Source organism: Dendroctonus ponderosae, unplaced genomic scaffold (genome assembly GCF_020466585.1).
Source record: "Dendroctonus ponderosae isolate FM_Combo_2020 unplaced genomic scaffold, Dpon_F_20191213v2 Dpon_F_20191213_1, whole genome shotgun sequence".
Taxonomy (NCBI): Eukaryota; Metazoa; Arthropoda; class Insecta; order Coleoptera; family Curculionidae; genus Dendroctonus; species Dendroctonus ponderosae.
Window position 1 is genome coordinate 2,827,278 of NW_026017110.1, and position 20,936 is coordinate 2,848,213.

Sequence of the window (20,936 nt, forward strand, 5' to 3'; positions counted from 1 at the left end):
TTATTATATTTTTATCGAATTGAATATTAATAGTTGCGTTTTGTTACAGGGATGACGGGTAATTGAAGATGGCATCACCGACACCGTCAATAGAATCCTTACCACGAGCAAACTCAATTGGATCCTTCGGTGACCAGGTAGAATATCTGTCCCTTTCCCCATTGGCGGGCTCCCCCGGATCGTCCCCCCCAGCCAGCGACTCAGTCGATAGAGACAGCGACCCCACGGAGCTCCATTGCGAGCAGTGCAGAGAACCGGTCTCCGATCCGAAGCTTTTGGCCTGCTTTCACACGTTCTGTAACTTGTGCTTGGAGCGCAACAAGTTGGTCTGCCCACGTTGCAATACCGAGTCGATTGAAGGTATTCTGAATAATTTGCTTAGTTCCGACCAAATTGAGCCGTTCCAGCCGGCCACTCCGCGCTGCACCGGCTGCAAAAATAAGAAATTCGACGCCGTTGCGCGCTGCGTTGATTGCGTCAACTACCTGTGCTCCCATTGCCTGATGGCTCATCAGTTCATGCACTGTTTTGAGGGCCATCGTCTACAGAGTCTGAACGAGACCAAGGACGAGCCCAGAAACGGGTTCATACCAGTTGGAAGCAACATGGCCAACAACAGCGAGAAGAGCTTAATCTGCCCCAAACATAAAGGCGAACTGATCAAGTACTTTTGCCGAACCTGCTCCGTGCCCATTTGCAAGGAGTGTCTCACCTTGGAGCACCCGTCTAATCTGCATGAGTGTGAGCTGATTGGCGACGCTGTTCCGAAGCAGATCGAGGCCATCCACCACGCGGTGTCTGAGGCCAAAGTGAAGGCGACCGACATCAGGAACACCTTAAAGAACGTGGAACACGCCAATAGCCGATTGCAGGTCCAGTATCACAAGGCCCAAACGGAAGTGAATGAAACCTTCCAGTTTTATCGCTCGATGCTGGAGGAGCGCAAGCAAGAGCTACTGAAGGAGTTGGAAAGCGTTTTCTCCGCGAAGCAAATGGCCCTGAATGTGGCCACCGATAAGGGGCAGGAGACGATCGACCAAATCTACAAGACGTGCGAGTTCGTGGAACGACTCAACAAGTGCGCGAACGTGGTGGAGATTCTGATGTTCCGCAAACTGCTGGACGCCAGACTGCAAACGATGCTCACATACAATATGGACCAAAGCGTGCAATCTGCATCCGAACTGGAATTTGTCTCGAACTATCAAGCCATCCAAGTGGGAGTGCGTAATACATTTGGTTACGTGCGTTCAAACTCAGAACCGGTTGTGGGCCCCAGCAAGCAACCGCCGATCGCTCGACCAACAGGAGGCAGCAGCTCAAGCGGAAGCAGCGTAAACGGCAGCTCGGGCAGCTTGAATGGCGCCATCCACTGCCCATTCGGACTGACCAACAACAGCCAATCGACATCGCCTTTCGAGTCGAACATTCTCAGCAAACGCTTCAGCAGCGCCAACAGCTTGGGCCCGTTCTCCACCACCATTGGAGAGATGAACATCAACCCCTATGAGAAATGGTCGAACGGGGGCGCTACCGATAGCATTTTCCAAAACGGCAGTGTGGATCCCTACTCCTTGACCGGGCCTACTCATCCAGATCCCATGCTGGACTTGACCTCCAAACTGTCAGTGGCGATCTTCCCGCCCAAGAGCCAAATCAAGCGCCAGAAGATGATCTACCATTGTAAGTTTGGCGAGTTTGGCGTGATGGAGGGACAGTTCACTGAGCCGAGCGGTGTGGCGGTGAATGCGCAGAACGACATAATCGTGGCGGACACCAACAACCATCGCATCCAGATCTTCGATAAGGAGGGCCGATTCAAGTTCCATTTCGGAGAGTGCGGCAAGCGCGACTCGCAGCTGTTGTACCCGAATCGAGTGGCGGTGGTGCGCACTTCAGGAGACATCATAGTTACAGAACGGTCTCCGACCCATCAGATCCAGATCTACAACCAGTATGGGCAGTTTGTGCGCAAATTCGGCGCCAACATTCTACAACACCCGCGAGGCGTCACCGTCGACAACAAGGGACGCATCGTGGTGGTGGAATGCAAAGTGATGCGGGTCATAATTTTCGACCAAGCTGGCGCGGTGCTGCAGAAGTTCGGCTGCTCCAAACATTTGGAGTTCCCCAACGGGGTGGTGGTGAACGACAAGCAGGAGATTTTCATCAGCGACAATCGCGCGCATTGCGTGAAAGTGTTCAGCTACGAAGGCGTCTACCTGCGCCAGATTGGAGGCGAAGGTATCACCAACTACCCGATCGGGGTGGGCATCAACGCCAATGGCGAGATCCTGATCGCCGACAACCACAACAACTTCAACCTGACGATTTTCACCCAGGATGGCCAGCTGGTGTCTGCTCTCGAGAGCAAGGTGAAACATGCCCAGTGCTTTGACGTGGCCCTCATGGACGACGGCTCCGTCGTGCTGGCCAGCAAAGACTATCGCCTCTACATCTATCGCTATGTACAGGTGCCCCCTATCGGCCTATAGGCTACTACTATCCCACCAGGGTCTCCAGCTGCAGCCATTCCCTACACTTTTTATTGATGCATTTTTGAACGGAGTGGTCGGACCGCTGGTCTGTTGACGTTGAATTAATTTAGTTGGCGAAATTACAACAATACTGCAAATTGTCATAGTTTTGTATTCGATGTTGATATTTTTATATTTTACCGTTTGAAATGATGAGTCGGAGCAGACACACGGGCTCGAAATCGACCCCGCCGACACCAATGATGTTGATTGACCAAATTATCAATTTTTGAAACAGGGATATTATTGAAATTAGACATGTTAAGCCAAGCATCGAGGTGCCTGGGCCGTTGTTGTAATCTTAATCGAACATCATCCTATGATATGATAATGATCTATTTTAATATGCGTGTATGTTGTGAATGTCTTTAGAAATAGAGCATTGTTATTTGCGGGAAGCCGCGTTGTTAGCGACCCTAGTCACCCCTCAAACCTTGTTTTAGACTTTAGCCGCGGGCGCGAATGGTTCCGTCCTCGGACCCATTCTGCCGAAATTCGAATTTCAATGAAACTGCATTGAAACTTGAACCGTTCCACGGCTATCATGTATTGTTCAATTTTTATATTCCTCATTCGTGAATTTGGATGAATATTTATAATAAACGACCACGCCATCTTATATAACATCGCGTGCCGTGCCTACCGTAAGCTTCTTCCGTCGCCGGAATTCTCCTCCTTTATGTTTAGTACCTTAGTTTGTTTTTATTTTTTTATCATTACTTACGTTTCTAAGTTAGCAAAATACACGGTTCTGCAAGCGTACATACATACGGTGCATGCAATACCTTTCAAACCACTTATTTTTCGATTTTTATTTTATTTAGTTGTAGTCGAAGTAGTAGGTTTTTATATTTGTTTGTTGATGCTGCCAAGTTTAAGATAGCGACGCGCATGTGTCCTTTGGAGGGAAGCTTTGTGTTACCATTGCTTGAAATCAGACGAATTCAATTTCCTCGCCCAGACCATGTTCGCTCCGTGCTTCGGCACTCCAAGACTATTACGTAGTAGTTAGTTCTTTTTTATTATTATTTACTTAGTGTTTTTTAAGTTTTGTTAGTTAATACTACTGCTGCTTGAGCTCGCAACAGGTCCCATTATTATCCACATAGTTTTTAAGATGTTACACGTTGTTCATGCGAAAGTTGCACCTATTATTATTAACTCGTTTTATATTGTTTAGTTAGGAGGTTAAATGCAACATAAAACTCGTTTGGGGAATATTATTAAGGCCACTGCAGTTTCTATCGCATTGATTCTGGACGAGGATCCTCGCGCACAAACGCATTTTTTCCAAGTTCACCGTTGTTTTTATTTTATCTGAAGACTGAGTATTAAAGCTAGAACAAAAAAATGGAATGAATATCATTTGTGGATTCATCGGACTATTTCCGATGCATCCTCCAAGGCTGAATTGTTTTCGATATTGCTAGACGAAGGTCCGTCGCTTAGTTCGCCGATCTGCTGTCCGAGACGTTTGAAAAACCTGAGCATCAGTATTATTTCCTAAATCGTATATTTTACTGTTGATTATTGCTAAGTTAGGTAAATAAGTATTGACTTTTTGAGAGGGCAGAAAAGCAGTTAAATCAATTTTTCACTCAAGGAAGTATCGTAATGCGAGTTATTGCTGCATCTAGATAGTAGATGGGTTTCCTAAACGTTTTTGAAAACAACTAAGCCAGCTTGCTAAGCCTTTCGGAGCCAGACTGCAATATTCTAAACGACTCGAGTAGTACTTAATTTGACCAATTTGAGGTTTAGTAATATTAATAATAATAATAATGGGACCAAACACAGCTCACGTGGTGCATCGTCTGACATTTTTAGTAAGGATAATTTATGCATTATTTATATTTTTTACTTGTTGTTGTTTATCGATAACGAAGGCATTAAAACCGCGCAGTTGAGAGATCTCAATCCTATTTCAACTTCGCAAGGCATTCTGAAATCGGGCTGGTTTCCACTTCGATTTCGGCTCGAAAATGGCAACTTTTAAAAGCAATTAGGTTCAGTTATTCAGTTCTAAACATGCCCCAGTCGGCCTAACATTTTTGGTATGCACCCGATTAATGTTGTTTGTTATTTTAGCTCATTATTGTCATATCTTACTTATTATATTCTATTGTTCCTCACATCGGTCCAAGTGCGTACCGAACCAAACAATCTCAACCAAAAATCCAGCCCGTATACAATACCCGTCTCTACATTTTTAACGTTGTTGTTATATTAGTAATTTAACGGTGAAATTGTTCTTAAAGTCAATTTGTACATTGTTTTGTTTTTCTTTGATTTTTTGTTGTAAATGCTTTTTTACTTAATAATACCATTAATTGCAGTTTATCGTTAGTTTTTTTTAGTACATCCCACCCTTTTTTTTTTAGTTACGTTCGTTGCCTGTTCACCGTATTTAGAGCGTTCATGGACTGTGTAGATTTTGCTTTGTAGATTAGTTTTGGCGAAATGAGCCCCAAACTTTGCCACAATCTTTTCTATAAACAATGGGGAAAAAACATCGCAAACGCGTGTATAAATTTCTCAAAAGCCTCGTCTAAAAGCTGGCTTTTCAGTAATTTATGGCAAAACCGAAATTTTTCAGTGCGCTACATGCAAAAAGCGTTGGTGTTATTTGTGTGTAATTTGGAGCGATGGTTACTATACTAGTAAATTCCATAATGTTCCATGAGTTAAACATGCTGATTTGCCTGCTTGTATTTGGGCCAAAAATAATTCTCTTGAACAAACTTAACCGCATTTAGTACAAAACTTGCAACCCTAGAAAAATCTGTATTTTGCAACCCAAATTTCAACTTTTCCTCTGGTCGTTACACATAGAAACCCAAACAAAAGCTGAACATACACAGTTTGGGCTGTATTATCTATCTGTGGCCTTATCGGCGCTTATCACAGCCCCAGCATAAACACCCCCCTAAAGCCGATAATAAACCATTGTTTCGATGAAAATGGCGTTTAAAAAGTTTGAGAAAATGAGCAAGGCTCTTGGAAAAGTTGAATTTTTATAGGCAAATTCTGGTTTGCCTGCGTTCTGCAAAAAAGTTGGCAAGAATTGGAGACGAAGTGTTATTAAAATGCATCACATCAAAGGTATGGGTACCATTGGGCTCAAAATTCGACCAGAATCAGACACTTAGGCAGTGAACTACACAAGATGGTTAATTTGCCCCCAAAAACCTGCTGAAAAAGCATCAAAGAATCAAGAGAAGATTCCCAATTATCAAAAAAAAATATCAAAATTAACATGTTGGCCTGGGCACAACTGAATAATAATAAAGGAAGAGGCCAGACTTCAGTTAGTCGAAATTTTCAAAACCAAATCCTTTGATTAATATGGCAAATCCTGCTCGAAGACACACGATGTTTTTTTGCAATTTTCGACTACACGCATTCAGGCAGTTCATTCGGCCTTGTTCACTATTTTTTTCACAAAACAGCAAAAAAAATTCTGGTGTACATCTTGTCTAGTGGATCTTACCACTAATGTCTTGGATTAATAACCCTGTTTTGAAATTTTTAACCAACATCCAGAAAACTGAGATTTATTCACTAACAGTTGGAGTTGTGCGGTTTTCTACTGAAATTTGTTGGAAAAGAACGGTTTATGTGCCCGCTGGAGCCAAGTTTTGCTTCAGAAGATAATTCGATCAAACGAAGTTTCCAGTTGAATTGGCACTTTTAACCGAAAATTTTCAATATGCCCCGAGTGGCCTAAGTATTTGCCTACAGCACCCCAATATTGCTTTCGTTAGGGGATATTTTCAATACTTCAAACCAGCCTTACTTATCGTTATTACTTTTCCTCATCGTATCCTTGAAAAAGATCCCCAAAAAGAGATTATGCTTGTTATCGGAGCTTTTCTTTTGTTTTCAATTCCTATTTCACACAGAATGCTGGAAAGTTTTGAGTGAGGAAGAATCAAAATTGGTTTAAAAAAAGCGATAAATCGTCAAGCACAGAGGAATTGGTGAAGTAATCTTATTTAATTTTCACCACATGTTGCATATATCAAAGGCATTAGTTAGATCTTCTAATGTTCCCCAATCAAGCCAAATCCCAGTTCAATAGAAGATGGTGAATTTAGCTTTTGTTGTGTGTGCTTGTAGATTTGAGAAGTGTTTTTTTTGTTAGATTTTTATTAGTTCGAAGCTATACTGAGCACGGCACCGCCGAGATGCAGCCTCTATCTCTATTTTCTCGTACTTTTATACTTAGATCGTAAGTAACACTTAATATTTTTCTGTGAACGAAGCTTTTGTGTATAAGTAATATCTTATTATAAAACTAAATATTCGAACAATCTTCCTGGGCCCAACTAACAAATCCTATATAGTATAGTTATATAGGCATGTGTGATTTTTCGTATCATAGTCATTAGTATTTAGTGAACATTTAGATGTTAAAAACGAACTTGTTGTCTGAAAATCTCACTTGTAAGTGAAATTGATCATGTCTAGTGTTGTTTAATAACGATTATTGCCATTACGGGTGGGTTTTCAATTATTGTAATAATTATTATAATAAGAATAATAATTAGCAGATGATATTTTTTAGTATAGTCTTTAGACAATTATATCTAGAACGTGTTCCTATAGGAGTTTGTTGAACACGCAAATTATTATAAGTGTGATGTTTGGAACTAGATTTATTGACAAACGCCTATAAGGATTTTTGAACACAATCGGGCGGCTTTTTCGTGCCACTGGTGGCGGATTTCCACTTCGGAACAAAACTGCCGGGTAATTTTCAAATGCTCTAAACTCCACTTAAATAGCAATGGATGGATTTTTCGAGCCTGAAATCTCCCGAGTAAAAAACCTATTAAGATCGTGAGGAACTGGAAACAGTTAAAACTCTAAGCTCATCTTCTTGAGTTTTTGTTTTCTTGGGCTGTTCAGTTTGAGGACAAAAAAAACATCATTTCCGTCCTTCTGGGATTTAGATTTGAGCACAATTCTTTCAATTTACTATTAGTAAGATTTCGACAATCCATCGTACATGTCAGCCACATGTCTTCCTCTATTTCTACGTATACTCTTTCATATGTCTCAATGTTTGTTAAGCGATTATTATACAACGACACTGTTTTAAAATTTCGGATGTTATGGAACCAAAGCACACACCCAATATTTTGTGGTTGTTTTCAAATAAGAAGCAGAATTATTTTAAAAATTTGTAGTTTGCAAAACACCTGTTTTCGAAACATTGTAACGAACGTTTTTTTCTAATGTATGTTTTTTTACATTTTTCAAGCAGGATGCATTATTTTTTTAGCAATTTGTTTCACACTTTCCTAGACCATCCAATTGTGCGACTTTTCGGTCTTTTTATAAATTTTCTTGAGCAATTCCTTCCAATACAATGTAATGAAAAAATTATTCATTTTTTGCATCAATTCCATTTGTCTCATTTTGTGTTTTTTTCAAAATCAATCTAATTTTGATCAAAACTAGTAAATCACTCAAGTTGGGCATTAAGATTTCAGAACGAAATTATGTAAATTAATCATTGGAATCCCGAACACTCCAGAACCCGCCATGCAATTATTCCGACCGACTTAATCCGTATTCTTACGATTCTCGTAATTGAGGAACGAATCAAATTCTCAAGTCAACGTTCAAGCAGCATTTAATTCGGCAGAGCGTCTTGATTACGGGTTTCTTGTGATTTGTTAAGAAACTAGATGTTTTAAATACTGTCAAGTTTCTGATTATTCACTTACCTTCCATCCGGTGTCAATCGCTTTGTTCATAGTTAAGGATAAAGTTAATGGGAAGAAAGCAGACGAATAGCTCAATTGTTCAGGACAAAAAATCAAGAGCCAGTAGAGTTTTAAATTTTAGCTCAGATTTTGGTAGTTTTTTTACTTTTCACTGAAACTCGATTGTGAAAATGACCCAGCCAGATTGAGATCCATCACCAGTTGCACTCAGACCGTTCTCGGCTCATCAATATCTTCGTCACTACTTGTTTTAAGACTCGACTAGTTTATCTTCTGCTCTCGCTTTTACATGAACATAAAAAACAGGCGTTCTGAGTTACATAGATATTTTTCGGTAAGACTGATTCAACAACACATTTCTTCTGGTAACGACTCTAGTGATATTAAATATGCAACTGTTCCGGCAAATAGCACGAACGCATTTGAATAGGTGGCTAATTCAGACGCACAAACTACCAATGGAAACTGGGAACCTTTTGGCAATGTTCAATGGAAACTAAGCACGATTTTTTGGTTCCCATTCTCCCTATGGTCCTACCTGATCATCCACTGGTCCGTGCCATTTGCTATTAGCTCGAAAAATAAAAGGTTACGTTAACTTTCATGTCAATTACTCTAGGGAACAGATCTCTTCAGGTGGAGTATGTAAATACCATACATTAGCATTTCTTGACTTCCTGTACTGCACAGTTTCCCAGCTTCTGGTTGCCATTGAATCTCCTGTAGCAGGCAGCTCTTGGTACAGATTCCGATCAAGCAGTTGGTCGAGCTCTGGACTGAAGATTTGCACAAGATATTTTGATATTTCTTTACCATTTAGCTCCATGGTCAGTATTAAGAATGGTAAATATCAGTGATTTCGCATCTGCTGCATGGGACTTCGTGATTACATTTTTATACTTACATTTTGCTCATGTTGGTAAGTAATTGTTGTTCTGCACTGTTAATCGCGCTAGGTCGCAAATGTCCACACCCCGAACACTTTACCTACTTTATCCACTGGTTGGGTTTTTGCAAGAGATTTTCCAGTAGTGTCCACTCCCTTGCCAGAACGTCAACCACGTAGTTAGCGACGAAACCAGAAATACTCCACATGAAGAAGTACCATTATTACTAAACAAACAATTCCGACACAGTCCAATAAAACCCGACGACGTTACTTGCCAAAAACTTTCACAAGCAAAAAGGTAAGCGGCTTAGTGCGTGGCTCGCTCGGAATTTCAATCTTCTTCGCCAACTTTTATTCATATTAAATAAGGTCCTAAGTTAAACGATAACTTTCTTAATATATCTGGATTATCCGGAACTTATCTGGACTTAATGCAGTTTCCCCACGAGCAAGTTTCCAAACAATGTGAAGCATTTATATTAAACATTAACGGGAAAAATTTATAACAACAAGCTGGGGAGCGTTCTGGTTTCGGCAGTAGTTCTCAGCCGTTGCGCATGATTGGAAACCTCTAAACAGACTGTGATTTATCGGAAATGCCTTCCTAAATCCCGACTCTATCACTTGCCATCGAGGCCAAAAATGTGAACCGGTTTTCACTCTTCATTCTTGCACATTTCATTCATAAACATCAGATTTTTAAAACACTTTTTCACACGAAAGACGTTTTCAAATGCTTCATCCGTTCGGCATGTGATTCATTCCGTTATTGCTGCCTAAATCTAAAATTGATCTATTTTTTTTTATTTGGGACAGAGGCACATGTTAGGGGAAAAACTAGCTTCTAAAGTGAACTTAACAAGTGCGTTTGGCAAACACAAACGCAGTAGAGTGCGGATAATTAAAGCACATCACAAGTCCTAAAGTTCTGCTCTAATTAGCTGGAGTAACAACTCTTGTCACCATTACATCAAATCCCAGAAATCCTCGGCTTCTAAATAAATGTCTTGTTCGTTTAATAGCACACTCTATGCAGGAACATTTATTTAAATTTCTAATAAATATGAACGTCCAAAAAGTTTAGATGCGGATTAACTCGAAATTAACATGCAAAGCCGTGCCAGGCGTTTCGAGTGACTTGGGTTTCTTCAGAATGTTTCCCACCCGCCCCAACAGCTTTGACTCTTCTTATTCTTATAGCAGTTTCTTAGCCGCCACTGTTGAATTAATCGGTGAATTTCGCGTTTTTAGGCCGACAATGAAGTCAACAAAATTTAACTGACTAATTGTCCAAATTTTTAAAACACTTCAATTGGAAAATTCAATGGTGTATAAACCAAAAATGTCCATTCACAAAACGCGAGCGAATGCATGATTTACACGCGGTTATTAATATAAATAAATAAATGGTGGCGGTAAACCGTTGGCAGCCCATTGGTTGTAATTGGAATTAAATTCTCCCACTTTTCGGAAATGCACTCTTGTTTGATTTTCGATCAGGCCGACGGGTGTTTTCATGAAATTTTAATAGAGTTAAAGAGAAACGGTTTGTCGACTAATTGTGTCACACCCCAATAATTCGAACTTTGTTCCTGAAAATATCTGTTTTAGTTTTGTACATCAGCTCATTTTCATTAATTTTTTTTGCAAACTAATTACGGGTTATGAAACAATTACGAGAACTCAACGCAATTCCGATTGGAAATGGAATTTGATTTTCCCCCGTCGCCTTTTATAATTTACCGTCGATATAATTGCTTTTCCCCATTTATTTCGATTTTATCACATCATTTTCAATGAATGGTGCAAGAATGAAAGGTGAAACCCCCTACGGCTGCTTTTTGTTACTGAAATTGGGTTTTCCTTGCATGGATGAAGCTTGGCCAACTTGTACTGATAATAATCAAATTGCTTAATCAAAAGACTATTTCCTACTAGCCTATCAAGCCTAGACTATAACGTAAATCAAACTCAAAGACTTTTACAAACCCATCCAGGGCAAGTCCCGATGGTATTCCAATTTTCCGTAGTTTGTCATTGGCCGATCAAAAACACTCGCTTTGTCCATCTCCAGGTAAGGACTCAACCCCAAGACCTAGACGTTGCATAAAAAATGTGCTCTTCCTCCACTTTCAATATTTTCGTAACGAAACACCAAATATGTAACTTGTTGTACGTGTAAAAACGTTATTGTAAGTGTATTTGACTGTTATGATTCACATCATTTCCCTCATTAATTGCTTGTTGGCTGGATCTCGCGAACCAAAACGCATCCGACCAAAAACCTGCTTAAGTCGTATCTAGTCGTTTTATATCAAAACATATATATTATATATATACATATTGTATTTTTATGTGCTTAGTGCGTCCTTGGCTATGTTTGCAAAGTTGAAACTAAATCTCGCCCCGAGACACTTTGGAGGTGGCCCTCCCACCCTCCACGCCACTGGCCTGCATCGACACCTTGCAGGTAGAAATAATTAGATTAAGTAGTAAACGCCTTTAAGAAAACACCAAAGCTTCGAAAGTAGATTGCCGATGTTTTATGGGAATATCGAAAAACAGTGTTGCTTGAAATCGCCATAAACAGCACAGGGTGGAGGATTTCAAAATGTTTCTATTAGTTTTATGATTTTTTTGGCATGTAAAGTCTAAAACGTTGAAAGTTTTGTGCCATTCAGTCCAAATACTGTCCAAATTCTAAGGAACTGTTCACAAAACGTGTTATTTTCATCCCGAAATCAGGTCAAGCTGATATTAAAAAACGACTTTTGAAAATCTCCTAATTTTCTTCACTTAGACATCGACTTTCCGTTTCACTCGGGAATATTCAATTTGCAACAAAAAATAAACATTTGCCAAACTTTTACTTTTCTGTGCAGATAAATTTTTCCTGTCTCAATAAAGTGAATTTTACATACAATAAACTAAGAAAATTAAAAATTACAGCTAGTGAAAGTGCTCGGATTCATCATTTGCATCTTAAAATATCCGGGAATTCTCGGCTTATATGCGTTGGTTGAGCTTGACCAACACATTTAAAATCAAGTCCAAAGGTTTGAAAGTATTTCAGTTTCAAAGTCGCTTCATTTTAAGGAAAACACCACACTTTTGCATGTTGCTCATTAATTGTTTGGAAATTCTGTACAGAAAATGGTTATTTTTTTTTCATTTTGATTAAATTTCCACCACTTTAATTGTTTACAGCCTCAATTAGACAAAAATATAGCAGATGCATTAATCATATTCATGAGAGTTGAAGTAAAACTCCAGTCTTCCCCCATAATCATCTTCATCTATTTCTTCAAAAAAACCTCCCATCTCTTCGATTTGCTCTATTCTTTAAATATTTTAGGCCACATTTTGCTACATGTTTGGTACTTCGTCAAATAACCCGAAAATCTGTGCTAGCTTCCGTTTAAAACTGAGTAAAAGTTGACAACTTAAAACCCTCTTTGATAATATCAGGTGATGTGAACAATTTTGTGACTTGAAACATTTTCGTTGTCTTTGCTGTTTTGGCCATTTCAAAACTTTACAAACTAAGCCCGATTGGCTGGTTTGGTTCCCCAGCATTCGTTACCAATTTGCGCTAAATTCTTGAACCCGACTGTTAAAGGCAATTTTCAATAATAATTATTCGCGTGGCTTATGAACTGTTAATACGATAGCAATACGAATTTAATATAATCATCGGGGGGTGTGAAGCGTACGCCCTTCCCCATGTAAGTGCAAGTGCCAAAATCGTTGTTTTTATTCAGGTCTTAATCGTAGTGGTAAAGTGCCGATGCGTGCCAGTGCGGTAAACCGGCGTTTTATGCACTAGTGGCAAAATCTTAATGATAGTATACTATGACCAGGTAGTGAAACGCATTTCAATTAACACATGGGTGATAAACGATATATATTTTAGCAATAAATTAGATTCGGTAAATAATACTTGGGCTGGCCCAGAGCTGGGGATTGTTGTTTGGACCCAAAATTCCCTTGTGGCAATTATTAAGCTAATGTACATTGAAAGAAAACTCCCATTCAGCTCTGACTAGAATTGGAACATTCCAAAAACCGAATTTCGACGTACTTATGACATAGTGAGATAATTCCGCACAAGTGCACAGAACTCGAGGGTCTCGGGGCTTTTTTTGATAGATGTACAGTTAGAGGCATGCGCTCTCTTCCTCTTTATTGAATGGTAGTTTTTAGATATTCGTTAGGACTGATATACGAATATAATTATTAAATGTTTCATTGTTGTGAAATCGCACATTCTAACAACGAAAATTACAAGTTGAAGCTAGTTTTTGGTGAACTAAAAGGAAATGCTGTGTAGAATTCAACAGAAAAACCTGAAAATGTGTGGAAATTGCGTGTAACGAATGTGTCTTTTACTATTGGCGAACTTGAAGCCCAATTTAATTGAGGAAATTAACGAGTTTTCACATCGAAACTCATCGGAAAATGTTTGGCAACAGCGCTTAACTTCCAAATATGCGGTTAAAATCATCTAAAAGGTGCAAATAGTCCAATTTTAACTTTTCGTTTCACTTTTATGCCGAATCCAGTCATCCAAAGGTCCAAAAATCATGGCCCAGTTTCCATTATCCACCATGTGTTTGGAAAAAGTAATAATGTGCTCAAGGTACATTTTTTAATCAGCATTCATAGAGGATCAAAAAAAGTCATTCATAACCTCAGTATACAAGGTGGCCAATAAGTTAGAGCTAAATGAATACAAGATACCTTGTGATTCCAGACCAAAAGCAAGATGTCTTTTTTCACCTCCCAGAGCCTGCAAATTGGTAATTTTATAGCGATATTCATATTTTCTTATACAGGCTATGGCAGCTATTTTTCAGGTGATTTAATATTTTTTAAATGTGCTAATATTAGTCTGTGTATCGCGTCCAATATCTGCGTTAATATTTTTTTATAGCTATTCAAAATGATCCAAACACCTTTTGATGAATATAAACAATGTTCCTGGGTTTCAGCCACTTATTTAGAATATCACAATTTAGTCATTAAAACGTTTCGGTGTTTTTCCACCATCATCAGTTTGTTCGTGTAGGCAGTAGTTGCTACGCACTGCCACACGAACAAACTGATGATGGTGGAAAGACACCGAAACGTTTTAATGACTAAATTGTGATATTCTAAATAAGTGACTGAAACCCAGGAACATTGTTTGTGTTAAAATTAGAAATACAGTTAGGAAAACTTACATGACTTTTGATGAATATTTTTGAAAAAAGCAGCGATGTTAAACTATATAAATGACGTTCGCCACTGACTTTAATTGAAACTCGAAACTTTTCTAAATAAATCAAGTAAAAATACAGCTGTTTTGTCTCGTGAATTTTCCTCGTTTCTTGCTTCGTTCTGGTGATAACAGCAAAATTGAAACGTCCATTGTCATACAGAAAAAAATTCTAACAAAGATCACAACTTTCTTCCCAAAAATTTCAAAAACTGTTTGAAACTAACACAAGTTTTTAAAGTTAGTTAAAATTAAAAAAACACACATTTTTTTAAAATAATAGGTATTGACTAAAGTCTAAATACCTTTTCATGGACATTTTTCAGAAAAGTAGCAAAATGGAAAAAGCCTTAGTTAAATTATCAATTAAATGATGTAAGTACGCAACTGACTTTAATTAAAACTCGACAATTTTCTATATAAATCAACTAAAAATACAGCTGTTTGGTCCCGTGAATTTTCCTGGTTTCTTCTTCGTGTAGGTGATAAAAGCAAAATTTGAACGTCCATTTGGCACACAGAAAAAAGTGTAACAAAGATCACCAATATTTTCCCCAAAATTACGAAAACTGTTTAAAACCAACACATAAGGCGTTAATTTGTTTAAATAATTACTAATGACAATAGTCTAAATATCTTTTCATATCACAATATTGACACAAACTACTCAATTCCAACATCTAAAGTTTAGCTTTTTCTGATACGAGCAATCGAAAAACAATTATTGCATCGTTTAGTTTAACCACCCAGTATATCGAAAACCAAACATTTGCAGGCCCGTCTTTATATGATTAGCACACTAAATGTGGAAGACAAGCTGTTAATAAGCTCTTCAAAAATCAAAATAAAAACTTGCAAATATTGCAAAAAATGGAATGGTTTGGAACTAATACTGCCTCTGATGCACGAAATTTTCTGTTTAAAACCCCCTGGTAAAATACAATGCTGATGGGTTGAATTTGAGTATCTAACGAGTGGAAAACCATTGATGATGGTCACTGTCAAGTCAAATAAATGAAAAAAAAATAGTTTGAGATACAAATATAAAGGAAATGTTAAGGCAGCGAATTTATTCGCTAGAGACATTCGTCTAAGACACATTCGTTAACAAACCGGCAATATAAAGCAAACATAAAGTCCATGTTGTAGTTAAGGCGAGCTCATTTTTGGACGATCGACTAACGAATTTAGCGCTGTATTTCCTTCAGGAATATTAATTTGTCCTCCATGGAGGCTGGCGGGGCTTCGCTCCTTTATTCGCGGAGAATTATTAAACGCCCCATTAGGAAAGCACAAAGTAAACTTGCAATTTTCGTCTAGAAATTTAAGCGGGTCCGCTGGTTCTGGCTGATTTGCGGTTTGGTGCCGTTTCTAACGAAGTTGTGCAACGAGTTCGAATTTGGCTTGAGGTTACGGTTATTCAGGCCGGAATCAGTGCAGCAGACCTTTGTATACACGCCATTTTGATAGCATATAGCTGCTTTGTCCGTTAATGTTCCTGCCATAGACATCACGCATTTGATAGCAATAGTTTTGCGTGTTACGTGTCCTAGAATTTACCCTGTGTTGAACAGATTCACACACATATCCAAGCCATTTTCTCATATGGCCCCTGATAATGTGCTTCTTTTAGTGTTATTGCTTTGCGATGGCCTTTGCAGGTGCTACCGACTGCGCCAACTTGGACAACTGCACCTGCAAATGCCACTGGTTGTGTATTTTGCCGTATTGCCTGCCCTGTCCCTACCGTGTCACATTTCTGAGCACATTTCTGAGCAGACTCCATCCTAGAGCATCTCTATTCTCATACTTGGGACCAAATAGTTCTACTGATTCAACTAGCTTTGTAGGTCCCCTTATTAATCGAATGAAAACTCCTTTAATGGTAACGTGCTCAGAAGGGTTGGCACTTCTTAACGCTAAGCACCCATATCAAGCTTTTGTCAGCAACTGATCGTTTAGTATTGGAAGTGAAGAACACCCACAGTCCACATTTGGAACCTCGCGTGGTTCACACAAATGGGGAGGAAACTTTGTTCAAAACGAAAAAAATTGTATATGTGTGTTGGTGTTTGTTACTGTTCGTGTCTTGAGATATAGCGGTGCTTTCTGCTTGATTAGCAATTATAGTGATGCCAAAAAATCCAGAGAATGTAGTTTTGTAATGCTGTTTGCCCCCTTCACTAACACGCTGAGTAGCCAGCTGAAATTCTTCTTAAAACTATTAAGACTGATGCGTTGTTTTATCTACTTTACTAGCAAAAAATAAAGGCAATATATTGTAATATATTTTTGTGCTAAACGTTTGTTACATACGTAATTGAATCAATGAAATTTTAAAAACTGTTTTGTAGTGGCCTATGTAGGAGTGGCCAGTTGTGACGTTGTGACTGCTTGGCCTATTTGCATGCGCTTTTTCCTTAAAAAAAATGCACACGCTCATAAAATAGTTTCCGTGTTGCTCGGTATCTATATTCAACTCGTTGAAATAAATACCCAGTGGAATCAAACCCAAACTATAACCGGCAGTGGACAATAAAATCATGTTAAAAATTCCACTTGTTGGCACTTGAATAATCCAAAACTATTTTCAAAGTTGTTAAAATCCAAAAAAAAAACTGTTATAAAGTGTGTGTAAACGAAGTAACTGCGATCCATGTGAAACCACCATGCAAATACTTGGGAAAACCGAAAGTGTTGAAAAGACGAACTTTTCACTTAAAATGTTGACCCACAAGAGTTTTGCGACGCCTTTCCTCCTGAAATCCGTTTGAGCGTAAAAAACTTCATTGGGCTTGTAATAGCTTTTCGGCGAGTTAATATTTTAAGAAAACACTAAGTTTGCTAAATCTCAACTCCCTCGGGCGTTTTTACCCAGAAAAAGGTTTTACGGGTTATTAGTATTGTGTGGTCTCCACTAATGATGTTTTCGTTTTTAGTCGAGTGAATCTGTATAGGAAGGGTCCGGCGTTATTTACGGATGCGAATTAACAGAAACAAACATGAAAATTTGCAGCTACATTCAAATGGAAATTCAGCAATTAACTGGATACATTTTTTATTCGTTCTTCACTAAATCGTAAATCATTTGCTGCGAGCATTTTCATTCAACATTGGGAATTTAATTGTTCAAAAAATGCTTCCAGCATCATTTCCAATATCTATATCATCAACAATTTTCAAAACATAAATATTTTTTAAATTGTATTTGATATTTTGGAAGGAAATCATTAAACTGAAGAAAACAGGGGGTGATATGAATAGCCAAACTTCGGGTGATTCTCTGAGTGATCCGTAAGAGAAAAGTTTGGATTCAAATTGAATTTTCCATTGTTTTCTGGCATTTGTTGCAAATCACGAAACCGTCCCAAATATCAGATTAATAAAAAAAGTTGGGCTTATTAACATGGTTCATTTGCGGTTCCAAACCCGCCCTGTACACATTTGAAAACAATTGTTTGAAATTCTAGCAAACGCTGAAAACATTCAAAAATCGAAGTATAAAAAGCATCGAATAAATGAACAAACAGCTCTAAATCAACACAAGAATATATTTATAAACAGTCAACACTAAACTGGGGGCGTAAAGTATTTGCCATGAAATTACGGAAAATATCTCGTTTAAGCAACTGAAACACCTGATTTTCCTGACCAGGACAAGAAACAGAATCCGGCAATCTGGCAAACTTTATTTCAGCTTTAAAGCGACGGTTTTCCAGTTAAAATGCGAATTAATCAAAAATAGATTTCGTTCTATCAATGCTTTAATAAATGTAATAAAATAGCTGTAGGTACAGCTGAGGGCGAGTTCTAATTGAATATCATGCAAATACTTTAAAAGCTCGCAAAACAATTCCCAATTAACTTTTAAAATGTGTACAGTTATTGTTATGTGTTATTTCAAATCAAATTTTACCCCAGATAAGGAAATAACCGCTCGAAACGCTTTTAGGGAAGAATGCAATAAAAATTGCGTAATTTTTACGTTTTGAACAAATTCCAGACGAAACAAAACAGGGAGAAAAAATGTTTGGGCAAATCATACTGATCTCGCTGCTTGATATTCGAAAATTCATCAAAGACAATCAATTTTTTTGCCATTCAACTGCTCGTTATAGCCCATATACAGATTCACGTGTCTATGTTGGAAAAGTTTATTTTGTAATATAATAATGTTAAAAAAACGGGTGTCACTTGACGATTGAAGCACATTATCCGCATTCCATGTAACACTGTTGGTCCTGTTAAAGTATCTTGATAATTTATATGTTGTATCGATATAAAGTATTTTTAAAAATTGAAAAAAAAAACACAGTTGTACGTAGTCCGGCTCTGTGAGAAGTCGGGGCGATTTTTTACCAATGATTTGTTTTTATTTGATTGATTGGAAGTTTATATTTTTTCATACTATAGACAAGTTTCTTGTTATGATATAAACATAAGTGTGCCTAGTCAGTAGTTCAGGTCAATTTGGAACTGTACGACCGCGCCATTTGCTTGGAACTGGGACAGTTTGAGTGAGAACGCCCAGTATATTCCTATAAAACACTAATACATTCCATAAGGGCTTTCTCGCTAGCGCAGATAAACTGTCTGTCCACCGTTTTTATTGGTATGCAGTACCTACCTGGGGACACAAGCAAAGGGCGATCGTTTTTGAGAAAAGGATTTATATCTTGAAAACCCGTCTAGCAACAAGCAAAATCATGTCTTCGATTGAGCCTACCTGAAAAACGAGTTTCAACAAAGGCTCCTTCAAGCGTCGACCTGTTTAATGGATATCGGCCCTTTTCTCTAAACTCTGTTCGTTAATATATTTTATACCTATTTATTATTATTTAAGGAATTTGAATAAGTCCAAATATTTTAAGTATGATGTTTGATAAGTCATATCAGTTTGTTAAAAGCGTGTATTATTGCAGTGGTGTATTTAATAAAGCATTTCATTTTGCTTGAACTCCTTTGGGCGTCGCTTTTTTTGACTAGAACACACTTTTTGCGTAGCTTCTATTAGTCGTCTAGAATGGAAACTGGGGCAAAGCGCCTCCAGGATACAACATCTCCACTATGTAGAGTGGGTAGAGTTCAGTTGGGGCACGTTGAATATTAGAGCTTAACGGTGAAATGAGGGGCAACTTTAATTATTTCCGGAAATTGAGTTTGTCATTCGTGTCAATTACAACTTTACAAACTCACTAGTTAATTGGAAAGTTAGTTGTTTAGTTCAACCACTTCAACAAGGTGGCTTCTCTGTGTTATTCCAATATATCTTGTTATGAACGCTGTGCGTTAAAAGCAATAAATTGGTTAAACTTTTCGGGAAAAGATATTGACTGAGACGAGCCAAATATCCCACCGTTAATAAAACAACCCGCCTACAGGATATGGAATAAATGGAACCAATCTCCCTCAATCATTTAACCCAATTAAGTGGCGAAGAGTTTAAACAACCTCCAACGGCCAACTTAAAACAAAACGAGCAGGGCAGACACGTTGTGGCGGATATCGAGTTTCGTTGATGCTCAAGTGGCGGAAAGCCTTCTTATCTTTCTTTACATGTGGTGCATAATGCGGGCCTTCTTTCAATTTCAATGGAATAACAGTGGCACTGGGGCTCTGGAAAACATGTGACACGAATATGCCGGCTGCATGCCTGTATAGGGGTCTCAAAAATAAATCATAAAAGTGAACGCTAATGGATCGGAATATGCACGTTTATGGAAGAGTATTCGCCGTAAAAAAATATAATGTGCCAGAAAACTATATTTGTAATGATATCGGTGACGAAGAATATTTATGGTGCTCCGTGAGCACATGATCAAATTTGAATTTCAAAAGGCACTGCGCGATTTGCTGAAAAGAAGACGTTCTGACCTAAGTTTTATTCAGAAAAAACGTCTAGTCCCTCTGCTATTGATGGTCAACAGAAAAAAACTGTTTTTAAATATGGGGAGAATTTTGTTTGGAACTGATGAAGCAACCGAGTTCATCCGCTTTGGGCAAGTGGTGAGTTCTTGAGTGTCTTGGTAGAAAAACTACCACAACTTTTCATTTCGTGGCTGGAACCAACACTTTTTTTCCGTTAATGCACTAATATTTTTTGGACATTTTCGGCCTCTGAAAAATCTTATAGCATTCGTACATTTTGCGCAAAAAAAATATTTCCTTTTTCTCGCTATTTAACAATTTCAGACATTAACTGCAAAAACTTAATTTAAGTTTTATTATTGTAAAAAGTTAATAAATGCCTAAATTTGCCTGTTGGCAAGAGAACAGAAATGCCTTTTTTGCGCAAAAACTATGAATTCTACAAGACTAAACTGAAGCAATAAAAACATGATCAAATTTCAAAACACACTGCGACTTCTTTCGCTTAAAACAATACGACTGACTGAGTTAATTTATGGTTCTGACCTAAGTTTTATTCCGAAAAAATATCTGGCTTCACTGCTATTGATGGTCAATAGAAAAACCGTTTTTTTAATATGGGGAGAATTTTGTTTGGAACTGATGAAGCA

At 38.2% G+C, this 20,936-nt stretch overlaps 1 protein-coding gene and 1 long non-coding RNA gene across 6 annotated transcripts in view; one reads left to right on the forward strand and one right to left on the reverse strand.

Annotated features, from left to right (window-relative positions):
- Window positions 1–4,877, forward strand: part of LOC109545824 (brain tumor protein) — a 103,870-nt gene extending 98,993 nt beyond the window's left edge. For all 5 annotated transcript variants that reach the window (XM_048661585.1, XM_048661588.1, XM_048661584.1 and 2 more), the window contains exon 2: window positions 50–4,877. In XM_048661585.1, the coding sequence (XP_048517542.1) occupies window positions 69–2,495 (2,427 nt within the window). In that variant the 5' untranslated portion in view covers window positions 50–68 and the 3' untranslated portion in view covers window positions 2,496–4,877. The remainder of the gene's footprint in view (window positions 1–49) is intronic.
- A 13,292-nt stretch (window positions 4,878–18,169) lies between these two features.
- Window positions 18,170–20,347, reverse strand: LOC125502669. Its single transcript, XR_007280435.1, has 2 exons — window positions 19,046–20,347; window positions 18,170–18,956 (listed from the first exon to the last, which is right to left on the reverse strand). It is a non-coding gene; the product is annotated as an uncharacterized LOC125502669 (long non-coding RNA).
- Between the last annotated feature and the right edge of the window lie 589 nt (window positions 20,348–20,936).